Source organism: Rhipicephalus microplus, chromosome X (genome assembly GCF_043290135.1).
Source record: "Rhipicephalus microplus isolate Deutch F79 chromosome X, USDA_Rmic, whole genome shotgun sequence".
Classification (NCBI taxonomy): Eukaryota; Metazoa; Arthropoda; class Arachnida; order Ixodida; family Ixodidae; genus Rhipicephalus; species Rhipicephalus microplus.
Window position 1 is genome coordinate 138,078,345 of NC_134710.1, and position 18,517 is coordinate 138,096,861.

General features: G+C 39.7%; 1 protein-coding gene across 4 annotated transcripts in view; it reads left to right on the forward strand.

The window, feature by feature from the left end:
* The window catches only part of kat80 (katanin p80), a 239,222-nt gene that overhangs the window by 169,544 nt on the left and 51,161 nt on the right, over window positions 1–18,517 (forward strand). For 3 of the 4 annotated variants that reach the window (XM_037427880.2, XM_075877832.1, XM_075877833.1), the window contains 3 exons: window positions 7,022–7,069; window positions 12,424–12,670; window positions 14,782–14,953. In XM_037427880.2, coding sequence (XP_037283777.2) covers window positions 7,022–7,069; window positions 12,424–12,670; window positions 14,782–14,953 — 467 coding nt within the window. The remainder of the gene's footprint in view (window positions 1–7,021; window positions 7,070–12,423; window positions 12,671–14,781; window positions 14,954–18,517) is intronic. The other variant, XM_075877834.1, reaches the window with a different exon arrangement.

The following is an 18,517-nucleotide window of genomic DNA, read 5'->3' on the forward strand; positions in this document are numbered from 1 at the left end:
TTGGCGCGCCTATGATAAGAGTCATTCCGCATTTTGCACTTAAAAGTGCACGAAGCTCCTCAGCTATTAATGACTTGCGAGTGTTGTTGACCAGTCTACGGAGTCATGCAGGCGTAAAATGGCATAGCAGGCATGCGAGGGTATTGACATACTCGAAATGTTTCCCTAGATGCAAACGAGCACATCTTATATACTCTAATGTGGGCAGTGCACAATTGCTCTTGCAGCAGTGCAAAACTTTTCTTATGGTATGCATGAGTAGTATTGTAATGTAATAATATGTGGGGTCCAAAACCACTATATGATAATGAGAGGCTCCGTAGTAGAGGGTTCCAGAAATTCAGACCGTTTGGTGTTCTTTAACGTGCGCTGACATCGCATAGTACACAGGCCTCTGCCATTTCTTTTCCATCCAAATGCGACCGCTGCGGCCAGGATCAAACCCGTGACATTTGGGTCAGCAGCTGAGCACCCTATGCATGAGCATCTTTCACCCAATATAATGGTGAATACTTGTATTGAGAATTTTTTTATGTTAAATGTAGCATACTGATGGAACAAAATGCTAGACGTCTTGTGTACTTTCCAAATTCAGCGCATGCCTGCACTCGAGCTGGTCTGAATTACCCGGAGCCCTAAACTACGGCATCTCACATAATCTGGGTTGCTTCAGGATCTTCAACCCTCTAAAACTACACAGCTAAATAGCGTGACATTATACTGATAGGTATAAGACCCGGGCCTCAAACAGGTTTGACTCAGGCCCTCAACTACAGCATGTCACATAATCTGGGCCGCTTCAGGATGTTCTACCCTCTAAAACAACACTGCTAAACAACATGACATTTATACCGATATGTATAAGACCCGAGCCTCGAACCGGCCCGACTCAGGCCCAAGCCCGACCCAGGCCCGAAGCTGATGGGCCCAAGCCTGGCCCTGGCCCGATCCAACAATTCCTTACCCGTTCCGGGCTTTCTGGCTGGCCCGGGCCCGTGCAGTGCTCTAATCACAAGTTCACGTACCATAACTGATGGACCATACTTATGAATAAATAAATGTCTCTAATATTTTTTGCACAATCCTAAATTTGGCCTCTCTTCGTGAAAGTTTGATGAAGAAGCTAAAGCAAGAAAATAAGGGTGTTGATAAAAGGGTAGCCATTGATAGGCCTATGCCTGTCACCTGAATTCCATATATAAATACCTTCTCACACCCTATAAAAAAGGTCATAAATATGGTGACATATTTATTGTTCACCCATCGGGTATACTAGACATGTTGTTAGACAGGTGACATGTTGCATGAACTTGAGATAGACTAACCAGCAACCTATGGTTAGCGGTCGTTGTATTTTTTTGTGCAATGTTTGTCATGTGTGTTTCTTCCTATCGACTTTCATTTGCCAGTTTGCTCTTGTGTGTGTGCCGTTCTGGTCTCTACTTTCTTTTTGTGCAGTTTCCGTCATAATTTTTTATTGTAAGCTGGTGCTGCTTTTTTTTAGTTTTCATTACATGGCAATTTTCTTATTGTGCCATCATTTGAGAATGTGGTCAATGGTACTTCTTGGTTATATAATAACTATGCTGACAGCAATTGGTGTCATCAACTGTGCTTATGCACTATGAGCAGACTACACGTATCATTGCATGCATTACCACAAATACCATTCTAAGCTCTGATTAACCAGTTCTGTCTTAGTCGCAACAAAAAGGCAGAAGAAAGAGCTTATATATACTTATAGTTAGGTTGAAATTGAAGAACTTTATGTAGTGCAAATTAGACCATGGTCCCTACTGCACCATAGATCGTGAAAATTGAAGACTGGTCCTCACCACTATATACCTCGTAATCAGATCTTGGTTTGGGTACATAAATCTCTAGGATTGCAAAAAGTAACTTTTCCTGCGGTTTTGTTGACTTCCTTTTCAGTTGAGTAATGAAAGGCAGGCTCTTCAGCTGTCCAGCCCCTTCACTTTATTCCACTTTTCGTTACTCTTATAAACTTTTAAAACATGCATTTATATATCTTGGGATCCTTTCACATGAGTTTCTCAGGCTGGTAGGAGAGGCCATCGGTAGTCTTCCTATGCTACCAAATAGTAATTGTAGCCATGCACTAATGCATGCAAACTTTTGCACGTGATATGCTGGGCAGTTCAATAAAGAAGTTACAGTAGAATGAAGGGAGTGCAATAGAAATCATGCTCTATGTCATCCTATGATGTGTCTTATTGACTGATCACTTGATCTGATCACTTCTGCTAGAACAATGGTAGTCTTAGCCAGCACAAAGTCGCCCAGCTTTAAAAAAAAAAAAAAAACTTACTGTAGAGTGAATCTGCTTTATTTTTCATTGTTGTTGTTGTTTGATACATTATATGGAATTTCTCATTTTAGCATTTTTTTGTATGCTAACATCTCAATGATTGAGATGTTTAAAAATAAAAATGCATGTAAAACAGAGAATCATGAAGCAAGAGAGATGTTATTAAAGAAAAAGTGAAGAGGACCACATCATCAGATGTTCTAGTAGCATTACTAGCCTTTGAATGTCCTTTGTGCCAATATCTGTGGCTTAGACATCTTCCAAACATCATGTGTTTACTGGGATAAAATATTTGAAGTATTGATCAGCATGTTACAATCGCTTGGTTGGCACATTTAATGTGATAGCATGATATGGCACCCTCACTCTCTTTTGTTAATCACGCCCCGCCGCGGTGGGCTAGTGGCTAAGGTACTTGGCTGCTGACCCGCAGGTCGCGGGATTAAATCCCGGCTGCGGAGGCTGCATTTCCGATGGAGGCGGAAATGTTGTAGGCCCGTGTGCTCAGGTTTGGGTGCACGTTAAAGAACCTCAAATGGTCGAAATTTCCGGAGCCCTCCACTACGGCGCCTCTCATAATCATATGGTGGTTTTGGGACGTTAAACCCCACATATCAATCAATCATTTTGTTAATCATGTCAACACAAAATAAAGAGTGCTGATTCTGGTATTGCTTTCACATTAGTTGCTTAAGTGTGGTATACCGACCTGTGAGCTTTTGAAATGATCTTATTTGGTGAACAACAACAGCACTAATGGCAAGGCTATGTAAATAAGGCTGCTGAGTAAAATGGTAGAGCATGACTGCCAATATTCAGAGCACAACATGCAACATCAGTTTTGTAAGCATCTTGAACTTCCCCGCAGGAGTCGAGTGAATAGTGTTGTGTGAATAAGGGCAATGAATTGCGATGTACTCTATAGCTCGGAAATTATGTTGGACAGTTGCAATTGTGTTAAAGAACTAGACTCGAAACAGGAGGTGCAATGCACTTACCATTCTATAGTGTGCATTTCATCATTCAAGTTTATTTAATTTGTTTAAAATCTAAAAGAAACTTTGCTAAATTTTTTATTAAGTCATACACTCCCAATGATACTTGAAGTGGCCAATAGACAGCCACTATTTGTGTGAAATACGTGTTTCTAAAGTTATTTTGTTATGCCCTTATGGTATTTGGTCGGAATCGCCAGTCTTACAGGAAGCAGATAAGCAGAGTTTCAATTGAGGACATGTCACCACTGTGAGCGTATTGTATAATGTTAGTGATCAAGCATTCAGTACCTGCCTGCATCCCAGAATTGAAGTTGAAATATTTACTTTAGGAAGAAAAAAAATCTTGATTTTAAAATGATTGGCATCTTGGCATCTTGGTAGAACATAGGGGTCATCATTACACTGAAATACACAAATGAAACAGAAATTTGCAGGATTTGCTTTCAGGTGGGACAACGTTCAACGCTACTGCACCAAGGTTAGACTGCCTACTAGGAACATTAATGACCTTGCGGGGAAACATGGCCTTTGGGTGTTACTCCTGATTTTTCATATGCTTCACCATGTAAAATTTTTGCACCGCGGTAGAGCCAGCTTATGTTCCCCCTCCTCCATAAGATAGTTGTAAAGCTTTTTTTGTTTTGTGCACAAGAGCAAATATAGCTTAAAAAAATTTTAATGCGGTTGTAGACCATGACGCAACTTAATGACAAACATTTTTTCATAATGTCTAGTGAGCATGTCTTGTTTGTTCAAATTATGCCTGTGTATAAATGACACCAGCTTACAGATCATGTTCTACCATCATGGGTGGAAGTGCTGCGCTATTCTGTGCCAATACTTGACCTACTGCGGCAGTCTGTGCATAACTGGCAGTTTCCACAATAATTGTCATTGAGAAGTGTAAACCGTTAAATCTAGACAATTATTAACATTGACCAAGCATCACTGAGCTTTGGCTGCGCAAAGTATGCGGCCGCATGTATATTCAGTGTTCAGCCACGTTGCCATTTGGTTCATTCATGGGGCCTGTTAGTGCTTATCTTGTAGCTGTTATCGTCGTCGTTTCCCCACTAAAGTACTGGCTTCAACATGAGTAACTGTAAATGATCTAGTAATACAGTAAAACCGTAATAATTTGTACCAACAGCGAACATGACATGATCTTGCCCTGAACGGCAGTGTGCCTTTACAAGTACATATATGCATCTCCTGACGTGCACTTTTGCTACCAACAAAGAAATACACCACCGCAGCAAATGTTGTCCAAAGTGCCCACAAGAAAGTATGTAGTTTCTTCCTTTTCGCCAAAATGCAGACAAGATACTAGGCTGGCACTCTCACACGATTGTTTTATAGTGCACAGTGGCGACGCCAAGGAGAATTTTGAAACTATTATGGCTTGACCAAGATGCACCCATTGCAGAGCATTAGCGCATTGCTTTCTTGACACGGTGCCGCATCCTCTACCTTTGAGGAGTGAGAGCATGCAGCTACGCGAAGTAGTGCGCCCTCACTCTCCATTGGACGAGGGCGCGAAGCTGCGTAAAAAATCGACGTGCCGATGCGCTGCGACGGGTACGTGTGGTCAAACCTTTACAGGGTCTGAAATACGCAGCAACTGAGATTGCGACAGATTGAACACCATCGGCTTCTTGTGATACATATGTGCACTTCTCTACCACTATCTGACACAAATCGACAACTGACAGTTTCATTGAAACATGGAGCAGTCACATGGACTTGATCATCTCCTGGTTAGTTGCATGCAATGCGGCGCCTATGCTGCCCATGCCGTCTCTGTTGGACGAATTTGCTGTGTGAATTGCTCATCCCGCTCCAGGCTAAGCAGAGATGAGCAGAGTAGTGTGTTTAATTAGCATGTGGATAACGAACTTCTGCCAAGCGGAATGTGCTGCATTTATTAAGTGTTCATGAAAACAATAGATAATAATTGCTTGTCTCTTGTTTTTTTTTTTTTGAGTTCTCTGTTAGCTGTGATGTTTAAGGATGGGAACACATGCATGCACTTAAGGGTGATAAGTCTGGTATGCTCATTACTGCTGAATATTTAGGGAACAAAATTGGATTTTCCCCCCCAGAAATGTAATTAATTGACGATGATATTTGACTCTAGAAAGCTGCTTCAAAACTAACTTGCATTACTCTAAACACACCTTTTGGTGCTTTGAACTAGCTACAAAACTCCCCTTTTACTGTGCCAAAGTTGCTCCCAAACAGCATTATTCCTACTCCCTGAGCTGCTCCAAAACACTTCCACTTTCACCCTTATACTATGCAAATTAATGTTAGAGCATTTCATGAATATTCGAGGCGCTTCGATAATGCAGTAAATGCAGAAAAAGTAAGGCTTGCTTATTAGTTCATATGCGTGATAAAAATAGTGCAATGAGTTCCCTGGAAAGAGAAGAAAGGCAGGCTTTAATGTTTGAACTAGCTACCAAAGTGGAAGGGGGGAAAATCGAGTAGAAAAGAATAATTTCAGTTCAAAGTGGCAGGATTTTTGTATAGTTTCATCCTTGGCATAAAAGAGCTACACATAAAAAAGTGGCAAGAAGACATAGAACTGTTCACAAACAGTGTGTTATCTAAATATTTATCTTTCGTTGTACATGTAAGTGTATTTTGTCTTTATTTATGTGTTATTTTTTTCCCTTTCTTTTTTGGAGCATGCACTTATGCAGTTGAGAAACTTGAGTTACAAAACATGATTATATCAAGATCTTAAGGGATACGAAACATTTTATACATGCCAGACAGGAAATTCTTATGGCCTACCAGATTCAAGTTAAAAAAAAAAAAAACTGAAAACTGTATGATAGAAAGATTTGAAAAGTGGAACAAACGTTCGAGGTTCAATTGTTGTCGTTTTGAATAGTAAGTTAGTGCCGTGCTCTAGTGGGATCTCATTTACATATGCTTACAACTATTTTTTTTCACTAGTCTTGTTGATAGGGAGACAGCGGACATGTTACCAGGATTTTCTTTTTTATGGGTGGTGACAGTTACTTTTTTAGTGTGTCACCTAGATTCAATAGTACGAAAACTGGTACAAAAGGTATATGCAAGAAATTTATGCATATGCCTGCATAAAAATTTGTAGGGCAGAAATCTGGACCCCAATTTATGTTCCTTTCCCCCACTTGCACCATTGTGTGCATGTAGATGTGCATGATAGTAAGCCTGTGCATATGTATTCATTTTATTTTTTTGTTCGTTTTGCATGAGTGCATGTCGTGTGTTTTGTGTTGTAGTAGTTTGTTCTGTAGTGTGTGCAATGTTGCATATTAATGACATCACTTTGAGTTAAAGCTAACCTACCAAAATAATCATTTTTTAAAAGTTCCTCCATTAGTAAAGTGTCTGTTCCTCAATGTTGTAGGTTACATTCTGGTATGATGGAGTAGAGAAAATATAAAAACTGTGCAGAATGAAGAAGTCTTGACAATGAGTTAAATATCTTTTGTTACTATGAACTTTAATTAGTGTAATGAATGCACCTTGAAAGCCTTTTTCAATTGCTGCCTTTGTGATAGCACCCATGAAATATGCTTTGGCCAGCATGTACTCAAATGAGCTTCTTTAGTTTGCAAGTGATCGCTTTTTTTTTATGTAGAAATTTATCATGGTCACTTGTGCACTGAGGTATTTCCTTATTTCTTTTTCACTTTAGTGTCACGCACTCCACCCAAGGACAATCCGTTCCCTGCGCCCCTTGAGGGTATGCATCACCCATATTCATTTCTCTGGTCTTGCAGCATCTGGATTTGAGCCTGTTTGTCATTCACATGAAATTACAAACAGTAAATATGAAAGCTCAAACTGACAGGACATGCGACCTACAAACTGAAGTTCATTGATACAAAACATTCTCTCTTAAGCTTGCTTAAGACACACCAGCTAAATATTAACAGTTGAGAACAAACGACCACATATCATAAAAAATGTTACTGCCATATAATGTTCCATCAGACACAATTCATAGAAGCAGCTAATGACGAGATATCATGGGAGCGCATTGGGGCTTATCATACCATGTGACAGCTGCATCAGCATTTATTCTTTGTTGGGGCAGAGGCTTTGGATGTGTTCGAACAGGAGGAGGCAAGGTTGAGCTGAAAACATTTTACGAGGTATGGGTTGGTTTGCTTACTTCTAGCACGCAAGTTCATATCTAATCGGCTGTCATTGAAAATGGGCTACTATAGCTCGAAGTAACAGGAAGTAAAACATAACAGGTTAAAACAGTAGTTTAGCAGAAATAAAAACTCATCGTTACCAGTCTGTGGGTACCAGAAGCTTTTTTGTTTCTCGGGAGTGTCGTCTGGTAGAGGAGGGTAGGGCACAACATTGCATGACTTGGAAGGATGGGTGGAGTTGGCTGGCAGGCATGTCTGACATTATTTTATGCATGGTATCCTGTGGTCAACAGAATGATTGAGACGGGAGAGGATGTGAGGGGGGTCCTACTTAGTGTGATTTAGATGATTGTGAAGAAAAACATGGAACATTGATTCAGGAACAAAATTTAATTCCTTTAGGCTGTGGGATATTTAGAGTTATAGATTATTTAAACATAATAGCTCTGTGTTCACAGTAAATGAGATAGAATAAATGAATGTTCAGCATGGGAAGTGTACAAATAAGAACTCTTGCTGTGCTTCCAGTATAAGTATGCAATGTTCCTCAGTGCAGCAGTTAGGCAGTTGGCATAGATACTATGTCTTTCCGGCATAAGAATAATGGAGGCTGTAAGTTGGAGAAAGAAGTAGCTAAAAACCCCTTCATTCTCAAGTGTTATGGGCGGGGCTCAAGCACCACATCCCTTCACAGCTTCCAAAGCCCCTGTGCTCAAGCCTCTTTTATTTTTATTTGCATAGCACTTTGTGGGATTAGTAAACAATCCTTAAGTTATGCTCTTTCATCTTGGTTTTGTTTTCCTGAATAATAATTTCAGTGCTGCTGCCGAGTGTGCTTAAAAAGGCAACATTTTCTGTGATTGAATTTCAGGTGATAGCTTGTGCATGTCCCGTCAGTTTTAGTTCTCGACATCTTCCACTGTTTTTTTGGTATTTTGTCTTCATCACTCTGTTTATGTTGTCCAGGTCATTTCTCACATTCATTTTACAGTTAAGCTTTAATGAGGAAAACATTGGGCTTATGTCTGGTTTATTAAAATATTTTCTACTCATGTATTGTCAGTTTTAGTAATTAGGTAGATGTATCCAAAGCTGTTCACACTAATGTTTAGCTTGAGCTCTGTGTTTGGCTGCTTTCATTTACACTAAATGGGAAAATTTTTATAGGGAAGCATTCACGAATAAAAGTGAGATATAGGCCATAGGTAAGAACAGTGCGAAGTAAACACTGACAATAATTCAGCCAAGACCAGCGCTGGCCTTGTTTTTGTTTCTAACTATGAATACATACCAACTGGCTCGCATTAACTCTCTTTTAGTGATGCAGACACTTCTTGTGCTGGTGTTATGGTCAGGATTTTCATTAACATGGTAAAAAAAAGTCGCTTTGATTTCGAAAAAAGATGGTGTATAACCACGCTTATGAGCAATGAAAGCCTGCTTATTTTGTTGTCACAATATTTTTTCACTTACATCAGCTGTGCTGTCTGCATGTGTTTAGTCCACAAATATGTGCGTTTTTGTCAATTCCTTTTTTCTGAAATAAATAATAAATGTTGCAAGCAGCTCCATGCTGGCTTTGTTTGTTTTGTCGACTTAATATTAACGCCAAAGTGAGAATAAATTTTCTGCAGTAAGTTTTCAGAGGAGTAGTTTCTAGTTGGTTGGCTTTGGGTATATTAGGTGTAACTACAAATAATTAAGTTTAATTTTCTAGTCATATTGTTGTTTAGTTAAAAGGAAGCTGAAGCATTAAAAAACAACAACTTTGGAAAGTATAATTTCAGTTTGTTCCCGCCTATATTCTAAAAAAAATGTAAATAACATTTTTTGGCATAGAAGAGTAGCAGCAACCGCAGGGCACCTTGAGACACTGAGCAAATACGGTGATGTCATTTTCACCATGCCGTGTCGTCGGCGAGAGCAGCGCTGCTGAAATGTGGTCTCCGCAGTTAGCCCAGTCAACAGCATGCAGCTGGAACTAGTCATGTAGGCTAAAAAAGGAGATACAAGAGATGCTTGTTCATATTGTGCTCAGCTGTTTGTCGTTATGTCAGGTATCATAATCCAACTGCACAATTTTCATTGTGCCTATAGACCCATTCCATGTTTGTATACATAGGTAGGCCGATGTTGACATTATTGGTAAAATTATAGCAACGTCCTCACGTAACTTCCGTCATAAGCGCTGAGGGCTGTAATGTGCACCAACAAAACGACGTTGTGAGACGCCATAAAGGTTGTGAAAGCCATAAGCGCTGAAGGCTGCGATGTGCGCCAATCAACAAAACTAAGTTGCGAGACACAACACTCATCCAACGGCAATGCAGCTCGTCGGCATACCGTTTTTTTTTTTCTCGTTTCTTGAGTGAGAACACCCAATGCACCATTGAAAACCCAGCAGAAACTGCGGTAGGCAGAGCGTCTTTTGCCTACCAAGACAGCGCCACCACATTTTCATGACGCAAGTCCGGTGGAATTTGTCTATTCTCATATGAACTTCTGGTACATAGACAGTGCTCTCAAAGTTAGTTTGGATCAGTGAGTGGCAAGAGCCTTTCATCATAGTGAAGTGCAGCTCCGCCTATGAAACCGAAGATGACTTGTCTCTGTTATTCATTTCCACACCCACACTTTCAGCTTGTTTGTGTAGGTAGACTCTTCTTTTGCATGTTCTAAAGCTCCTGCTGCAAAAATTGTGGAAAAAATTACATCGTCTGCAATAATATTGGTCCTTGTGAACCACGAAGTTTTATTGAATTCTGAAATGACTTCAGCTTCTCTTTAAAAATATGACTTTGTGCACATACAGTGCAATGTTGACAGCTATGTCAAGAAACAAAAAAAAGCTTGCTTTCAGTTGATATTACCCATCACTAAAACCAGAAGAAATTTTTTTGTGTGTGTACTGCCATGCATCTTTGTATCATTTTTTATAATACTGGGCCAGTATTTTGCTCAATTCTATGCTACTCTAATTATCCACCGCTCATGGCTTGTCACTTTAGTAATTTGGGTGGACCATTGTTATTATCACTAGACAAACTCAAAATGTGTGAGGAATCTTTACCATTAATAAATACATCACTGTTAAATAACAACCTTGGTGATAAAATGTGTTAACTGCATGAAAGAAATGTACTTCAGTGATATTTTAGTAAAGGTTCTTCTATGTGCAACTTTTTCATCTTCAAAACACTGAAGATGAAGACTCACAACAGATAACATCACGGGCATAGCTTGCCGTATTGTCAGTGCAATCCCTTTTGCATACTGTAGCTAAGTGCACTGGTAAATTCATCATAATGCCCCTGCTTGCTAATTTTCAAAGTTGCTCTCAGAATCAAAGTCCGGTGAAAAAGCAGCATCCTCAGACTATATGCTGTTCAGTAAATTGATAAGATCAGCTGAAAACACTGGAATGTCAATATCTGCAATGTTTCGAAGTGCACATACGTGCCACATCTGGTGGCAGTTATGTTTGCTCTCCCCTTGGACAATTGCACAGTTTCCGAGTGCATACGAAAATCAAGGCCACATAGAAGAAAAGCAAAACTACATTGAGCAGAAAACTATAGTTTTCCTTCATGAGAGATGGTACAGTTCGTCCATGAATGCCACTGAATGTCTTGAAAGCAGCAATTCAAAGCATCGATTGTAGGCTATTGATAGATTGTAATATGCAGTTATCCCTGAGGGGCACATCCAATTGACTTCTAAGCATGCAGATAGTTCTATTACAGCTAAATATCTGAAAAACACAGCTCTACAGTTTACTAAGCATCATGTCTACTGTTGAAACATGTCATCTCTGTAAGGCATGCTAGAAGCAAATTTTGCACTTGCTGTTGCATGTACAGCATTGTAATGATATTTCTGCTTTATTTCATAGTCATCATTTGATCATGGCATACAGATGAACATATGAAGTTTCGTCAATTAACCTCCTAAGAGCTCTGCTTTGGACAAGCAGAGCTCCTCCTAGTGGTATAGACACTTCCCCATAGTGTTCAGGACGATAAGCGCTCGTCTATGGCTTAGATTGCGTGTTCTCCTCTAGATGGCAGCATTTACTCGACAATATAGTTTTTTCTTTGCGGCAGGGGCACGGTTTTGGTATAAAAAGATGGCCTGTGGTGGCAGCGACCTATGCATAGCTGGCTCGCCAACATGAAAAAGAAGCTTTCAGTGTTCTTTGTCATCTTGAGTCTTGATGATTCGAATATAGATATTTATCTTGTGTCTGGAAGTGAAGACGGCGATGACTGTGAATTGAGCAGCTCCTCCGGTGATGATGTAGACAGCTCGGAAGGGAACATAGTGAATGGTCACCAGTGAAGTCGTTTCGCATTATTTCGTGTTTTCAAATTTTCCACACAGTCTCGAAGCTTCCAGAGTGAAATAGCCCTAAGGGGCTTAGCCTACACAAGTGGAGAAAAATGTGGTGCCTGCACCTGTTTTCTTTATAAGGTTTATATTTTTATTAGCAGTAGGTTGCTGGTTTCTTATGCATTGTTCAGAGGTAAACTTTATTGTGTTGATTTGGCTAAGTATGTGATATAAGTATTTTTTCAACATTGGCTAACTTCCTTTTAGTAGTACGAGATTCGAAATCGGCAATAAAAAAAAAAAACAAAACATAGGCACTTTTGGTCGGAAAACCAAAAAAAAAATTGAGCACTTAAGGAGTTAATTTTTGTCATTTGTGTCTGCATTTCATTTTTTTTTTACTTACAGCTATTTTCTTACTTAATGCAGCAAGGGTAATTTAGTGTTAAGTTAATCAACTGTACTTTATGATCGACTGCAGTGACTTGAAGGCATGTGATGATTACTCTTCACCTATCTCGGGTTCACGGATATGTAATGGGTCTCTATTGGATAAAGTTGAAAATAGTGTTAAACAAGATGCGGTGACGTTTTCTGCATTCTTTAGACTCGTACAAGCCAGCCTTGGAGCCACAGAGCAGCAAGGTGGTGCGGTTGAGTGGTGCCTCAAATCCGTGTGTTCTCACGGAACGAGCTGGAGCCACAGTGAAAGAGACGCGGCAGCTGAGTGTCACCACCAGCTACTCGGCTATGGGCACAACCTTCACGATACGACCCAGGGGCTCATTGGTTGGTTCAGGGGCCCTGCTAGCACCAGAGCCACCAACACCCAGTATCATGGCAGCCATACCAGGGTTAGCACTTGTGTACATGTACAGTGTATGTTTTTGTAAGAATGTGTTTCCTGCAATGTTTGCACTTTCTGCTGTGTAATTATCTCTACATTGCTGGTGTTCTCATAACTCATTTAGCTGTAACTAGGGCATGGTGATAAAGGACCCCTGACAGTGAAACGTTCGTTTGTGACTTTTTTACTATAATTTTTAGCTTTGCATCTTGTAATGCCAAAATTGAATTATAAATGCTTTAACGCATCATATAATTCATGATAGCATTGATAATTCAGTCATCTTTCATCAGTTTGAAGCACCCACCTACTGGTAGTAGTAATAGACTTTTATTCAGCCACAATTTACAGGCCGAGCATCCAGCTAAAGATCATAAGAAACTAGTGCCTTACAGCGGAGCGCCAAAGACTACGTGCACTCAAGCTTCGATGACTCTGAACAAGATGTTTTAAAATAGGGAGACTCGCGGGCAGTGAAGAATGAGACAATGTGGGTGCTTTGAGCATGTCCCCCTCAGAAAAAAGAAAAGCATTCCTTGTGTAAGCAGAAAAAGCACCTTGTGTAAGCAGAAAAAGCAGCCCGTCAAAAGAGCTAGTGGGGTGACGAAAAATAGTCCTCGCTCGGAGCCAGTCAGGGTATTCTGTGCACCCCGTAAATGTTATCGGGCGTTGACAATACTTGCTTGGCATCTGGTGGGTGCCCCTGTTTACGTCAAACCACAGAAAATATCAATTGGACCTGAATACTTGGGTGAGCATGTACCCCTGTTTTGAAACCAAATTAAGATATCTTGTAAGCAATCTTCTTCAATAACAATCTGTTATAAGTGCCCCCATGCATGACTCTCAAACAACACAAACATCTCGAGTTTCTAAATTTGGTGCCAGGTTAAAAAAAATACTAGCCGAGAGCTAAGTGGTGCTAGTTTTCTATGGGAATTGTTTGTTATTGTGGCGTTTTCCAGATGCTTTGTTTTTTGATGCACCAATGAAATAACTTCACTGTGTTTCTTTGCATGCCTGCCATCGCTCCCAATTTGCCTAGGGGACTCCTAACTTTTGAGAACTGCTCTTGATAGTATGGGCATGGCTATAGTTCTCCCAAAACACACCCCTAACCCCACTGTGAAAAAAAGTAATAAAATAGAGGTACACTTGAGTCCCTCTCACTTCAGTATATGGTGTCTTGCGGAAAAGCGTGCAAAGTTTGAGAAAGAGCTACCTGGTGTCATACAGCACAGCATATTTCATCTCTTAATTACTCATCCGTGCACACACCATATGATAAATAATGAGCATCAATAAGATCGTTGATTGATGCCCCGCCGCGGTGGTCTAGTGGCTAATATACTCGGCTGCTGACCCGCAGGTCGCGGGTTCGATTCCCGGCTGCGGCGGCTGCATTTCCGATGGAGGCGGAAATGTTGTAGGCCCGTGTACTCAAATTTGGGTGCACGTTAAAGAACCCCAGGTGGTCAAAATTTCCGGAGCCCTCCACTACGGCGTCTCTCATAATCAAATGGTGGTTTTGGGACGTTAAACCCCACAAATCAATCAATCAATAAGATCGTTGATGTCTAAGAACTTTTCTAGCCCTCGTGCATCACTGTTTGTGAATTTTCTGCAGCCGTGAAAAACTATTTAAAAAAATGCAGGCCAGTTTTCTTTTGGCAGGTTTGCTTTTGTATGTCTATGACAATATTCTCAAGTTGTTGCTATTTAGTTATGAAAAAAATTAATATTTTTGTTCGGCATGAAAATAGGTTACAATATGTTGTGGGAATATCTCGATGTAAGGGTTATGGTGGTTGTTATAGAAGAGTTGTAGACAAGCTACTTGTGTTGTCTTGTGTCGGCAAAAGCAACATTCAGCACATTCTTTATGTGCTATGTTTGGGAAGGGGCTACCTGGTGTCGTGCAGTCAACATATTTAATCTCTTGATTACTCATACGTATGCACACAATATGATAAATATTGAGCAGCAGTATGATCGCTGATGTCTAAGAACTTTCCCGGCACTTTTATAGGCCAGTCTCATAACTTGCGTGTGAGGAATTTCTTCAGATTTATTTAACCTAGTGTTTGTCTTCAAGGTGTGTTTTCTGAAATTTCGCAGCTACAGCTCCGTTGGAGTAGTGCCCAGCAACATACCTGTACCAGCAAGTGTTCTCCCAAGCAAAGTAACCACTCGTGCTGCCATGCCGACGGGCCCTATCTCGGTCGTTGCAACCAGCTTAGGGAAGCCGATTGAGAAGGCCACTGCCATGGTGCGCACGTCGTCATCACAAGTAAGCTACTTTTTACCCTTGAACACCCTTGTTTTATTTAGGGCTGCTATGCTGTGCTAAATCATGGTATGACCAAGAGTGGCTGCTTTTTTAAATGCTTCGTAACATGCTTGCTAGGAGTCTTGGCAATAGTTCAGCAACTTTCTTCGTTGCAGTTATAAAAACAAACTTTGTAATATGAACTGTCTCATCACGATCAGTGCATAAAAAGGACAAAAAAACACAAGAAAGTGCATGACACAAGCAGTGTTTAACAATGAAACACTGATGAGTATGTTCCAACTAGCCCAATTCCCTACTTTACTTAATGTGAACTGTGTAGTTCAAATTGAATCAAAATTACTGTGAGAAGTGCGAATGAAAATTCTCGACAGAAACAAGGGTGATTTAATCATGTAGTTAACTAGAAGCACATAACACCCTTAGCTGCTGAAGGCTTTGCTTGTTTCCGCTCATGAAGGCAGCATTCATAGGGAAGAAAATCTATCATAGGTGTGGGCAAAGTAGCTACAAATGAATTATATCAGTGTAAGATATCTATAATTTGTCATGTAAATAATGTCTGCTAATGTGTCATGTAAGTCATGTCTGCTGATCTGCATGATTATTTCAGTGGAGGTTTGCAGTTTTCAGGGGTTATAAGGCAAGGTAAGAATGTTTAGTGGAAACTCTCAGAAGATGCTAGATGTCTGAAACTAGTACTTTTTGTCTTGCTCTTTTTCTCCCATTTCTTATTCATTTTCTTTGTGGCTGTGCTGGTCCTTTCCATTACTGCAGAATTTAATGATAAAGTGCTCATGCCTTATGGGGACACTGAATTGAATAAGTGAATCAGTTTAGATTGATGAATTATTCTTCGAAAACAGTAATTTCACTTTCATAAGTGTATTAACTCTTTCGTTACTGTGTTTAAATGGCTATTTTTCAATGTCTCTGGGGTATAGTTTTTGCCAATTTGAAAAGTATTCCGGCACACATTGCAACATTCTAAATTTTGTGCAATGAAATGCTTTTTCCAAAAAATATACGTTGTAGAGCAACAAAAATATTTTGACATGAATAAAAATGTGAAAAGTTTGTAAGTAATTTTTGGTAGCCAGCTGGTAAACAGTGCAGTAAAAACACTATGTATGCAAAAATATTGAAAACAAAGGAATATAAAATGTACATTTTGAAGATAAATTACCCAGAAACAGTATAAAAATAATAAATGTTGTAGGAAATGTTTCTATTCACATAGACAAAAAATCGAAACCAAGGTGCTGCTTCATTGCTCATGCCATGCGGTGAAGCATTTCATGGTTTTTCGTATGACACAAGTGAACTCGTACACTTTTCTCAATAAATTTTCGTGTTTTTTTTTTCTGCGATAAGAGCCTCAAGGTGTTCTAATATAAAATGTATGCCCGTGATGAGAATAATCTCTCTATAAATCAGATGACCTATGAACTTCACTATTTCGTCTAGCGTCGCCTCTCTTCATGAGCCATCTCAGTCCGCATAGGTTGGCGTCCCAATGTATTCATGCAAGCATATTTCTTTGCATTTTTGCACATCATGTAAAAAAAACAATATTGCACGCAGTTCTAAAACGTTTCGTGCTGCTTCGTAGTCAGGGCCAAGATGTTCTCCGGTGGCCTTCTTATGAGCAAAAGCTCTGCAGCCGGCGCCAGCACATCACACCCCAGCAATGTGTGTACCTTGCGCATGACCAGAGTAGCTGTAAGATTGTGCACAAACGTCAGCAGCTATACACTTAAGGTGGAAAAGACAACTTGAGGCCGTAAACAAAAAAAAACCCATGAACGGCTGCGGATGTCTCAGGCTGACGCAAGGCATCGTCGCCATCAAACATGCACCTGGAGTTCCGATTATGAAAACCTCATCTTCACTTAGTTCAGGTGCGGTTGCTAAACAGTTTTGAGCGCCGCATGTTTTTTGCAGCGCAGGTGCACACCCATGCGTGCGTGACGCCGCCACCATAGGAGCGACAAGTGACAATAGAGTCGGCCCTATGTCTGATATAACAATACAAGTGAAACCAAAGCTGCAGGAAACTGACTGAGAACTGAAACTGACTGACACTTTATACATGCGGCAGACCTTCGGAAACATTTTTTGTGCAATAAATTTTCCCTGGCTCCTAACAGCTCTCTATTGAATAGCTGGCATAAATTTCTGGCTATTATTACTGTTTAACATTGTCAGATTGCAAAGCTGACTCCATAATTTGATAATTGACTTGCAAAGGTTCTGTTGATTACAGAACTTTGATGTTACTGTAGCATAACCGCAACGGACATGGACTTCTGTCAAGTTCGCCAGCCAAGTGCATTTTCCCCACAACACACACACACAAGTTCAAATTGATTCTGAAAGTTAAGTGGCTGGACTAATTACTAGAGAGTGTTGGGTGCACGAGAAATGTATTAAACATGCCGAAATCGATGATCCAAAGTGTCGATGTTCGGTGAACAATTTGAATAGGCGTGGTGGTGAAAGAGTTAATGGAAGAAAAAATCAAGGTCTAAAGGTGTGCAAATAGGAAATTTTAGAAATTGAATAGTGATAACACTGAATTCAACACGAATATTAATCTACTATTATTTGAATTGTTTTGTAATGGTTAGGCAACAATTTTTAAAACGGCCCAAAAATTTCACATTTCATTTAAATCAAATATCCACAAGCTTTAAACCAACAGAAATTACCACAATTATTTAAACCGAGCTACAAATAGAGCTTTCAAAATATTTTGCAACTGCAGGTTGAAATGTAGTAGTCACTACAACATTTAAAGTGGTAGTTTATCATCATCTTTTTAAATGAAACGGATACATAAATATTAGGTTTTTTATGGGTTATCTTTATCATGAATGTCTCAGTGAAGATGGTGTATGGCCGACACGGTCACACGGTCGCTTTGGCCACAATGAAGTTTTAATTTTAAGCAAAAAAGTGCCTTCATCCTGCAACCCATATGGTGTCAATAGCGCCGTAAGTACATGGGCTGCATGGATCTGGGTAATTAGACGATGAACACAAGACAAGTTACCCCTCGTTGTTCCAAAGTCTTGTTCCTTCGTTCATTTTTCATCATGCTTATTGTTTGAAAACTGTTGAAAAAATGTTCAGTATTTTGAATCAGCACTATGCGATTCAAGTACTGAATCGAATAATGTTTTGAACATCAAATCATATAGAACACTGTTCAATTCGTTACTCAAAATTTTCTGATATTCTCGTGCTTCTGCAAAGGTCAAAGTTCCATTTTGAACTTTCACGTCTATACCTTTTTCACATGAAGTCATGGATTTTAAGGTGTATTTTTTATAGCTGTGTGAATATCAAAACTTTGGGTGCAAAGGTAATTCGAATATTGAAGCATGAATGTAAATTGAATAGAATATTTTTCAAATAATTCTAAAATATTTCCAGAAAACATTTTGAATATAGTTTGAAGTGAAATTGCGGGAAAAAAAAAAGTTGGAGAGGATTCCTATGCTTATTACGAGGTATAGCAGTATGCAAGTGTTTCTTTTCGCTAGGTTGATGAAGTGCTGG